The sequence below is a fragment of the Bombina bombina genome, chromosome 4 (assembly GCF_027579735.1).
Source record: "Bombina bombina isolate aBomBom1 chromosome 4, aBomBom1.pri, whole genome shotgun sequence".
NCBI lineage: Eukaryota > Metazoa > Chordata > Amphibia > Anura > Bombinatoridae > Bombina > Bombina bombina.
In genome coordinates, this window is record NC_069502.1 from 757,561,383 (window position 1) to 757,573,683 (window position 12,301).

The 12,301-nt window shown below is 40.3% G+C and overlaps 1 protein-coding gene across 1 annotated transcript in view; it reads left to right on the plus strand.

The window, feature by feature from the left end:
• LOC128656883 (ribosomal protein S6 kinase alpha-2) overlaps positions 1-12,301 on the plus strand; it is a 631,966-nt gene that overhangs the window by 491,867 nt on the left and 127,798 nt on the right. Inside the window, exon 10 of the mRNA XM_053711048.1 lies at positions 8,542-8,630. Within this exon, the coding sequence (XP_053567023.1) occupies positions 8,542-8,630 (89 nt within the window). The remainder of the gene's footprint in view (positions 1-8,541; positions 8,631-12,301) is intronic.

Sequence of the window (12,301 nt, forward strand, 5' to 3'; positions counted from 1 at the left end):
GTTTTTTTTAAATGAGAGAGGATCGCTCTCCTCTTTATTGGGGAGTTAATACCCCCCACGTTCCAAGACGTCAATTTAAGTGTCATTTATATCCATATAGAGGGGATAAGAGGAATGAGTACAGAGAGGGCGGGGAGGAGAAAAGAAAGGCAGGGAGGGAAGAAGAGAAAAAAAAAAAAAAGGGGGGGGGGGGGAAGAAGGTTAAACTGTGTATATGTGGAATTAAGGTATGTGTTACCTAGTTTGGCCAGAATAAGGTATACATTATATTCTACAAGCTTGGACATGGCATCCAACTAACATATATAGCAATGTTACGAGGGGTCTTATCCAAATATACCTGAAACAGAACTTGCAAATTTCTCCCAGATAAGCCATAATACCATATGAACCAATATATTCCCACAGCAATGTTCTCCCTATCCCCACCACAACCCAAATATTTCCCAGAAATTGAACTCCCTGTAGCAATAAAGCAACTATGAGCTCCCAGCAAAGATATCTAGCAATACATTGTAATGGTAATGTCTGGGGATATGCGCAAATTATTGAATAGGAAGGGGTTCCACAGCAATACACAACACACCTGGCGACATGTAATACAGTGAAGCAATTACCAGATCCGCTCCCCTCGCCACGCCCGCGGAGGAGGCAGCAGGAAAGCCAGATAGAAATACACATATGTGAAACTCCCATGTAACAAGTCAACCCCCCACCCCTCGTGAAAGGAAAAGGTAATACAGTGTGATGAGTGCAATTTGGTGAGTACACAGGATAGGAGAGGACAAGTCGTAGTACACTGATATACACTGGGCCGAATAGGTAATGGTGTTGCTAATCCTATGGCCCACACGAGCCCCCTACCGCCCCCCCCACAGGCGGGCCTCGCCCGCGGAGGGAGCAGCAATCGGGCCAGGCAACCGCCAAACGCGGGCCTGGAGTGGAACCTCCAAAGAGAGAGTCCACACCCGTCCAGACATCCTAAAGTCTTAAAAACACAGAGTAATAGTAGGAATGGGTAGGGTGCATAACGCCTGAGGATCTGTATGGGAGGAAAATTCAATGTTAGAGTCCATCCAGCCATAAGGGCACATAAGAAAAGTGTTAGTTCAGAACTGTTAGGTGCAGGTATAAGCAAGGCAATCAAACAAACATTAAATAAAATTAAATCAACGAGCATCACACTAGTTAACAATAACTGATATAACATGTTCAAGCCCATGATTACACATTGTCCTCGGGCATGCAAGGTGAGACCCAGACCGGGTCTCTCCTTCAAATCACCAGTCTCTAGGAGTGTTCTTTTAGAGTCATATGTGCATTTTCTTTGTGAAAGTCTATCAAAAACAAATAAAAACATAAACAGTAACAGTGATAATTATAATATAATTACGTGCTGCGTCATGAGAAAGTCCAGGGCCCTCAGCCCGCGTCCTTCTGTTTCCTCTCCGTTTCCAAATAGCTTTCCACTGCCTGAGGGGAGTGGAAGTATTTAGGGCCTGTAGGGGTTTGCAAGCGAAGCTTGGCTGGAAAGAGCAGAGCTACTTGTCGGCCTTGCTCATATAAGCGTGAGCAAATAGGTGAGAAATCTTTCCGTTGCCTGGATACCTCTGAAGAAAAATCTTGAAATAACAAGAGCCGATTGCCCTCATATAAAACTTCTTTCTGGAGGCGATAAGCCCTTAAGATTCGCAGCTTCTCTTGGAAGTTGAGACACCTGAAGATTACTTGTCTCGGTTTCATGTTGTTGTTTTCCAGATTTCTTTCAGGGCCTACTCTGTGAGCCCTCTCCACATCCAAGGGCAATATATCGTGTGGTATGCCCAGAAGCTTTGGCAGAATTAAAGCTGCAAAAGCCAAGAGATCCTTCCCCTTGACTTTTTCAGGCAGACCCACCACCCGCAGATTATTGCGGCGGCTGCGGTTTTCCAGGTCTTCCACACGCTCTTGCAGTAACTTATTCTGACGTAGTATTTGTTGCAGGGAATTACTAGATGTCTTCTATTTCAGAGATGCGGCCCTCTGCTTCAGAGATACGGGTAGAGTACTGCCTGACCTCGCTAGTTAGGGTGTCAAGTCCTGCTTGCAGGTTCTCCATTTTTGGGAGAAAAAAGGATTTCAGGTCTTTCATAAGTTGTGTCTGATCTCCAGTGCGTTTGGCAGTGTCATCTGGGTACATCTCAATCACCGCCTGAGTTTCTAGCTGGTGCTTAGCTTTTCTATCGCTGCTTTTATTTTTCTGGCTCATGCTGTCACTTTGATGTGATTTCAATTTCTGAAAGTATTCGTCCACTCTCATCAGCAAATTCAGTAATCACCCAGAGTCCACCAGTGAATATTTATATAGAAGCTGGTAATGTAGATTACAGATCTCACAGCTCCAACTGAGCAAATATCCAGGTCAGGTCTCAATAATAAAGGTGCGTGCCAGGGGGAAAGAGAAAAATCAAAATGGCTCACAAATGCAGAATCCCAGCTATTTCATAAATCCAGTTTAGACAGAGTAGAAGGGGATAAGGTGATACTTAGCTTCAATCTGATCCAGAGAGCAAAAAGGGATCCTAGCAGATGTGGCCCCCGGTCACTGTAGGTATTGCGGTAGTCACGCACTCCTCCACCCAAGCCTCTGTCCTAAACAGTCCCAGGCTAAATGCTTTTATAGACCCGCCTAAGTGTGTTGTAGGGCCAGCCTGTGTAATATCTCAGTGGCTGTCTGTTCCTTACCGGACTGATGCGATCGTGCGTGCCCAATCTGCACAGTTAGATAATTGCCTCCTTAGCCGTGACCGGAGGTAGCTTGTCCACAGCTCCCCAAAGCTTCATACCCCAGTCACACCGGAGCGAGTCGGGTTCTGGGTACTTTAAGGGACGCCACTCAGTCCCGGATCCTCCAATGCTGTCCCCTCAGAGTATATTGCTATCGTGGCGCCATGCAATCTGGCCGCCCACGTGGGTAAAGTCACTGCAGCGCAACCAGGGGATAAAGTAGCTGTTAGACTTAGCGCAGCACTTTTGGTCGGTCAGCGATGTCCCCTGTGAGGGAATCCCAACAAGATATAGCTGCGGGGAGGCAGATCAGGAGCAAAAAAGCAAGGTATATAGCAAGTTTAGATGTTTCTAATGGCGGAGCTCTCGTTCCTTGCTGCCGTCTGCCAAGCCCTCCCACCGGAAGTCTCACACAATATTTTTTAATGATGTATATCAGTGTACTAACACCAAGATTTTTTATATGTTTTGGTGTTTTTCTCTTAAAATAATGACGTATCCCTAGAGGTGTGCCCCAGGTAAACTGCACAGGTTTTTACTATGATTTTCCAATTAGCAAAGGTATATAGGGGTTACACCTTGGAGATAGGTCATTACTACATTTCCTCTTGAGAAAGCCCGTCCGCTCAGACGGGGGAAACGTGTTGAGGTGCTCCTTTTTTTATGTATGAGTGATATACATTCCAAAGTCCTTTAAGCTACTGCAGGCCAGAAGGTGTATTTGGGATCCGGAATCTACCTGATGGGAAGTGGAGATTTATAGCGGTATACCTCGCTGTTCCTCTTTTGTCAGCTCTAATTATTATGTGCATGTTGGTTTTATTCTTCCAGTGAGTGTATTACTTACCTTGCATTTGTTCACTTGTTTTTTTTTTTTTAAATTTTTATTATACAAAAAAAACAAGAAAGACAAAAACATGACACACACATCTCCATACAATGGAGATTACAGCTTAGAAGAAAAATTTATAGAAGAAAAAAAAACCTCAAAGCATACAAATCAAAAACTTAACAAAAACCTTTTCCGGACAGTCCCCATAAGAAAAGAAAAAAACAAAAAAAAAAAAAAAGAAAAGAAAGATTTGTTCACTTGTTAGAGTACAATAAATACTGCTTGAATCGAGGTTGCGCTTTTTTGTCTCCTATTTCCTTTATGGTTCCAAGTTACACAAACGGAATTATTTCACTGTTCTATCTCACTAAAGCTCACTAAATTAAATTTTTATACTAAATTATGATTATAAATTTCATTTTTATACTGAATTGTAATGAGTCCATTGCCATTCGAATGTAACAAATAAATCTGGATTAGTTTAGTTTCGTTGCTAGGGTAATTTGGACATTCGAATCGATTCAAATCTCCGAATTTGGCGAATTCGTCCAAATTTCGATTCGGAACGAAACAAAACGCACATGTCTAATTATCACCTTTGTCTGAAGGCTTTATGATTGTATCTGTCCAAGATTTTATGTCTTTTTAGGCTGATTATTTACATTGTTTAACATTAGGATAACTGTCTGGTGTCTGTAATTTATCTCTTTGGTTACACACCACATTACAAAACACATGTATTTCTGGAGATATATTGTGTGGGGGAGTATATGTAGATTTACTGTACATTTAAAGGGACACTCAAATTAAAAATAATTTTTTATGATTCCAATAGAGCATGCAGTTTTAAGGCACTTAACAATTTAATTCCATTATCAAATTTTGCACAGTCTTTTTATATGTACACTTTCTGGGTAACAAGATCCTACTGAGCATGTGCACAAGCTTACAGGGTATACGTATACAGGTAGCCCTCAGTTTACGCCGGGGTTAGGTTCCAGAAGGAATGGTTGTAAATCGAAACTGTTGTAAATTGAAACCCAGTTTATAATGTAAGTCAATGGGAAGTGAGGGAGTTAGGTTCCAGGCCCCTCTTAAAATTGTCATAAGTAACACCTAATACATTATTTTTAAAGCTTTGAAATGAAGACTGTAAATGCTAAACAGTATTATAAACCTAATAAAACAATCACACAACACAGAATATATAATTAAACTAAGTTAAATGAACAAAAACATTTGCTAAACAGCATTATAAGCCTAATAAAATAATCACACAACACAGATTTCACTTACATTTTTCTGCAAACAGTTCTTTCTATGCATTCCAATCTGGACTGATTTATAGACAGGAAGATCTTGTTCCTTTGAAATCTGCTCGATAGCTCAGGTCTGGTTAAACTGATTCATTTCAGCTTGCTTGGCTATGCTGCAACACAAGCAGACAGCTCCAGCTACTGGCTATTTTAATAAATGCACTGCTTCTCAATGCTTTTCAATAGCATTCACATGACTGGAAAAAAAGGTTGTTATTCTGAAACGGTGTAAATTGAACCGTTGTAAAACGAGGGCCACCTGTATTAGTCTGTGATTGGATATCTTTAATAGCATGACATTTGTCTAATTTAGTATTAGGGCAAAATGATGTTCTGATGTTAGTCCATTCAGCAAAATACGGACAAACAAGTTAATGATAATAAATCTTACAGACCACATTCTGAGTTCCCTTTTTCTGGACCATTACCTGGTCGGACCTGTAAACATGCGCTTTTTTCATCTGGGAATTTCTTATTAATGTTAGGATTGAATTAAATTGTTTCCCTGTTGGAATCTGGGAGTTTGCACTAAAAAAGAAACTGTGTTGCTGTAACCTGCTGTAGCGGATGTATTACTTTGTATTAGTAAAGTAGTTCCCTTAGAATCAGAATTAGGATGATATTCATTGGTGCTTATCATCAACATTCGGTGTATCAGATTCACTATCTGTATTACTAGGTGCGTTGGTACAGAAGAACCTATTATTTTAGTACACACTTTTTATTTATTTTTTGTTCCTTTTTCTCTATTTTAATTTTATATATATACTTCAATTTGGCTGTCACACTGACTCTCCCTTTTTTTTATTTTCTTCTTCCTTTTTTACCACACCTTTCCCTTCTTTTTAATATCACTAACACCGTGCTTATAACCCATGTCATATCCCATTTCATAGTTCCAATTCACACAAAAGTGCATTGCTTTTCAAACACTTTATTATTCTCTCATTCTATAATATAAGAATGTAGCACGGAATTTGGAGCATTATGCTTTAGTATGTATTATAATGTTTTAAATCAGAAACACTTACCAAACAGAAACCATCAATACCCAATCTACTTTAACAGCATGATTCATAGTCATGGCTTACTATTACTAAAGTTATTAATACATTACATTACAGCATTCAATCATGCAACTGTAATATGTAAACAAAAATTCTGGTTGACCATGATGCAGTCTTGTGTCACAAAGACGTTGCAGTCAACATGCAGCCAATAAAATATTAAACTAGTTGTAACTGACAGTTTGATCCACCAATAAGAGTTCAGAGAAAAGGGATCAATTTGCCATTATAAATATTCACACCTCAGCTGCTGGACCCCCCCCCCCAAAGAAGCTCTAGCGAAATGCGCGTCAGGGGACTATTTCCTTTGGTACTGCGTCTCCATGTGTTAACTTGCTTGCTCTGGCATTCTTATTTTCTAATTACCAGTGGTATGTTTCTTTAGAATTATAACACTTAGCGAGATAAATGTAATGTTAGCTCCTGCATTGTAGGAGCTTAGCCTCAGTTTAGGTGACATTATATTATTGTAATCTATGCATTTATTGAACCACGTTAGGAGTGCAACCTAAATGCATATTACTGTGAATATAGCAGTAATGAATACTTCTGTGCTGCATATATAATATAAAGCATTTGTTAACTGGTGTCAGAGCAATGTGTTTTTGAGTTTTTGGAAGTGTGAATGTGTGGCTGCTAACAAAAGTATCATAATCTTTAAACCCAATTATTTTTTAACATGTTATAATTAAAAGTTAAATTTTATTCTATGCCATATTCTTTTGTTAGCTACAAAATAATAATATGATAATGTGTTAAGGCTAACTTTGAAGTCATTTTTATGGATTTAGTTAATCTAAGTCACTGGTTTGCAAACCTGTCCCCAGGCCTCCCCAACAGGCCAGATTGTCAGGATAACCTTGGATGAGAGCAGGTAAAATAAGAATGTCTACTACTATGCTTCAGTTCAGATATCCTCAAAATCTGGCCTGAGGACAGGTTTGAAAACAAGTGGTCTAAGTATTTTTTAAGTCTTTAACACACCTCCATTTGCTATATAGCAGATCCAGGATACATTTTCTCTATAGCTATCTGCTACCTACCCTCACTTCATATTAATTTTATACATTTTGAAATTTGCCACAAAAAAAAATGTACTGCTCATACAAAATTCAGAGTAAGTGCAGATCCTTTAAAGGGATATGAAGATAATTTTCTTTTCTTTCATGATTAAGATAGATCATGTAATATTAAACAACTTTCTAATTTACTCCTTTTATCATTTTTTCTTAGTTCCCTTGGTATCTTTATTTTTAAAAGCAGGAATGTAAGCTTAGAAGCTGGGCCATTTTTGCTTTAGTACCTGGGTAGTGCTTGCTGATTGGTGGCTACATTTAGCCTATTTCGGTTATGTGACAGAAACTTTGTTCCTATTTATATGTTTGGTTATAGGATATTCAGTGTTGCTGGCAATTGACACACTAAAGCACTTCACAATAACTGGGTGTTATTTAACTGTTTAAACATTATTGCAACTTATGTTAGAAATATGTAAAAGAAATACAATAACATTTACAGTTAATATTGCATTTCTTTGTGTACCACCAATATATACTGAAGTATAGAAATACGTTATATAGAGGAGGTTTTAAACTATTTTTGCTTTAGGGTATTCCAAAGTTTATTTTTTATAATATTATGGTATAAACATAAAAATGATATACACAAACTATATAAACAAAAAAGGAATGATTTTTAACTTAAAAAGGAACGATTTTTAACTTTTTCACCATTAGTTCTTATTTTTGTGACCTTCCAGCTGGGGGTCTTGGCACTATTAAACTTAAGTGGAATGTTAAAGGGACAGTCAACATAAATTTTTTAGATTATTTAAAAAGTTAGATAACGCCTTTACTACCCATTCCCCAGCTTTGCACAACCAACATTGTTCTTTATAACCTTTAAACCTCTAAATGTCCTGCCTGTTTCTAAGCCACTATAGACATCTACTGTATTATGGTCCACATGAACTAGCAGTCTCCTGTTGTGAAAAGTCAAATAAAAAAGCATGTGATAAGAGACTAACATTGTGCTCACGCCGATGGAGTTATTTAAGAGTCAGCACAAACACAGCAGTAATTGACTAAAATGCAAGTCAATAGAAAATAATAACAAGTCATGTGATCAGAGGGGGCTGTCAAAAGAGGCTTAGATACAAGGTAATCACAGTGGTTAAAAATATATTAATATAACCGTGTTGACTGTGAAAAACTGGGGAATAAGTAATAAAGGGATTATCTAGCTTTTTAAACAATAAAAAAATTGGAGTTGACTGTCCCTCTAAGTAAAATTCCAATTTTGTATTTGAAGGGTAAACAAGGTTCTATTTATTCAATTGTGCTAGAAACCGGGATATTTATCAGGCAGCAATAAAATGTAATTAAATTTTGTTCTCTCCATTGGACTCAGTGCACTTAATTTAACTATGTCAAAAACAGATTAAATGTTTAAAAAAAGCAAACGGCTTTGTTTTGTATGCACGTCTTGTCTTAGTCATCCACAGTTACAGCGAAGCGTCCTCCAAATTGAATTTTAACTTTTTCTTCCTTTTTTTTTCCAGAGCAAAACTTGGAATGCCCCAGTTTTTAAGTTCTGAAGCACAATGCCTTCTTCGTGCACTTTTCAAGAGGAATCCTTGTAATAGATTAGGTATGATATTTCATCTGACCTCCTGTTTAATGATAACATTTAAGTTAATTACTTAATATGAGGAATATATCCATTTAACTAAATGCCCTCACTTATAATTTAGCTTTTATTTTTACTCTGTGAGAGTCGATACACAAGCACAAACCATTTTTTTTAAAACTAAATAAATAAAATTGAAGCAAAATCTGTTATATCTTGGTACAACTGAAATCACTTCAGAGGTAATGCAAAACAAGAGGAAGAATAAAGAAGAAGAAGAAGGAAGGAAATAAGAAGTCTTTTCCCAGTTTTGTATGCAAGGAATGAAATCATTAGCACCTATATGGGCTAGATTATGAGTGGAGTGCTTTTTTTTTGTGCTCCCGCACGCATTTAAGTGCCACAGTATTGTTTTACACAAAATATAGTAACATTGTAGATGAGGTTGAAAGAAGACAAAAGACCATTGAGTTCAACCTATATAGAACTTACTTGATTTACAATAAGGAAAGCCTTAAATTTAATACAATTCAAAAACTGTGCCATTTAACACAAACCAATCATATCCATGAATTCTGTTTCAAGACAGAAATGCATCTCAGACATTTTTTAAATGAATCTAAGGTATTGGCATTCACTTTTTACTTGGGCAATGAGTTCCACAATGTGATTGCTCTTTACAGTGAAAAAAGGTTTTACGTTGTTGGAGATTAAGTCTAACCTTAAATTGAGATTTATGTCACAAAAAAATTGCCTTGGAATAAACAGAGTTTCCGCCAACTCTATACATGGACTTTAATATATTTATTTAAAATAAAAGGTATTACCTCTGAAGCACCTATTTTCTAGTGAAAACAGGCCCTAGTTTGGCTAACATCTCCTCAGTTATAATTCTCATTTCCATTAGTTTTGTGGCTCTTCTCTGAACTTTTTCTAATTCCCGCAATAATTTTTTTTTTAAAATGGTCCCCAGAACTGCACTCTATACTCAAGGGTGAGACCTTACCAGGATTTATACAGTAACAGAATTATGCTTTCCTCCCTTGCATCTATGCCTCTTTTAATACATGCTAGTATTTTATTTGCCCTGGAAACCACTACCTGACATTGCATGCTCATTCTTAGCTTGTTATTAATAAGTACGCCGAATCCCCTTTCCTCCTCTGTTTGCCTAAGTCTTAACTCATTTACGTAATAGGTTGCATACACTTTTTTTACTTCAAAAAGGTAGATACTTCATTTACCAAATTAATCTCAATTTGCCATTTACAAGCCCCATTCTTCCAATTTTTGTAATCCCCCTTGCAAAGCAATTATATCCCTACAATAACCTAATTAACTTACACAATCTTCAACCATTTGCAGAGAAAGGCTGTGCAAGTGCAAAATTTTCTGCAGTGACTAAACAAAGTGTGAAGGATGACCACACAGATAGAGAGAGGTAGCACCTGTTGCTCCCTGTATGACTGACAAATCAGCCCCTGTTTCATATATTTCAGTATTCATATAGATATATAGGTATAGCTATATATTTAAAGAAAAACTTAATCAGATATATACACTACCCTGGCCAGTTTATTAGGTATGCCTTGCTTGTACCGGGTTGGACCCCCTTTTGCCTTCAGAAATGCCTTTAATTCTATGTGGCATAGATTCAACAAGGTGTTGGAAACATTCCTCAGACATTTTGGTCCATATTGACCATGATAGCATCACGCAGTTGCTGCAAATTTGTCGGCTTCACATCCATGATGCAAATCTCCCCATTCCACCACCATCCCAAAGGTGCACTATTGGATTGAGATCTGGTGACTGTAGTATGACCGGAAAACCCTCCTAGGCTGGCTGGGCTCCTGGGGCTCCTGGAACTCCTGGTCTACCGCCACACAACGGACACCAGCCTAACCCCTCTCAGGCTGGTCAGGCTCTGTAACTCCCCGTCGGCCACAGGACAGCCAGGACACCCGCTAAATTTACCCCTCGGTCGCTCCAGCAGCTCTTTGTCCCAGAGCTCCCCCACTCTTTTGGGGATTGTTAGCCCCTAGGGAGGACAAAAGCTGGGGGAATTATTGGAGGGGAGCTCCTTTGGGAACCGGGGGTTTTGGACAACCCGTAACCCCATAACTTCAATGGACTGTAACTCCGTCCCCAGTAACAAATCATGTTTTCGACTGTGGCATTTGGGGACCGAGAGCTTTAAAATGACAACCCTGGAAGTGCCACCACGCTCCACCGGATCACCCCGAAACTGCCACCCCTAGGTACTGGGATTATGTTGGGACTGTGGCTCCTATGAAGGTGCCGGGTTGTCTGAAGGGGCGGGAATGGTGGTAAAATAGTGGGATTGCCCAGGGTCTAATAAAGATGAGCTGTGTGTATAAAAGGAGTGTATGTTTTACAATAAAATCAGTTCCTGTTTCACCTGAATGATAGTATGTCCTAGTTATTTAGGTGTGCTCCAGCTAAAATCACTTTCCTGGGCTACATAGCAGCTTGTCCAGGCAGAGGAAGGACCCTCTGGTAGAGCTACCTAGTCTGGGTAGCTGGAGTCTGCCACAGGGTGGGACCCTGACTACTGGTGCTGTCGGGCATCAGGGGTGGCTACAGACTGTTATCACTTGCCAGCTACATAGCTGCAGTCGGCAGGGAGGAAGCAGGACCCGTTTGGTGGAGCTACCCAGTCGGGGTAGCCAGGGTATCCATCACATTGGTGGCAGCGGTGGGATCTGCTTCTTCCACACGATTCCTGCGGACATAGGAGAAGGGCCACAGTAGCTGGTAACTATGGAAGCTGAGTTCCTAAGGAGAGTACAGGAGGCACTGACCCAGCTGGATGAACTGGACCAGCTGAGCTGGAGGAGCATTGTCCGCCGGCAACTATGGAGGGAGAGGCTTCAACAAGAAATGGATTGTTGATGGAAAGGTCCTTCCCACAGATGATTAGAGGTACTGGGTCTAGTGGGACTTGCGGGTGCCTTTCCTGGGAGAGTAGCCCATGGAAGAATGGCTATCGGAACTAGACTGGTCCGGGCAGAGATGTGGGTGGAGGACAGTACCGGGCCCTCCGATGGCTCGCTATGCAAGCACGGCCATGGCTGGAAGATTGCTCCCCCACAGAGAGCTTTGGCGGGCCCTAGATTACTATTGGAAAAGTTGACAGAGGACCCAGAATTTGGGAGCTGGGATGAAACAGAGTAAAGACATTTGCCTCATGGAGGTTGGCCTCAGATGAGTGGCAACAGAGCATAAGCGACGACGAGCTGCTAGATACAATATCAGCAGTCTGGCCCAGAGCTTATAGACTTGGACAAGGGAGCCACCCCAGCAGAAGCACTGGCAACAGGGCAGAGAGCCGCCGGCCTCTGCCCAGCACCTGTAACATCTCCAGGAAAACAGGGAGAAGAGGTAGGCATCCTACCTCCCCTTACACAGAACCCCTTCCCGGGAGAGGAGACAGTCGGTCTCTCTCCCTGGCAGCAGAGCCAGGTACAGGGAGAGGAGACAGTCGGTCTCTCTCCCTAGCGGCAGAGCCATCCCCTGGGAGCGGAGGTAGTTGTCCTCCCTCCAATTACACATATCCTTCCTCGGGAGAGAGACAGACTTACAGCTGGAAACCGGCAATGGCTTTGTTGGATACCTGTCCCCGGAATTTGTGCCACCAGTTTGGGCACCCAAGTCTTGCCTGCCCCACC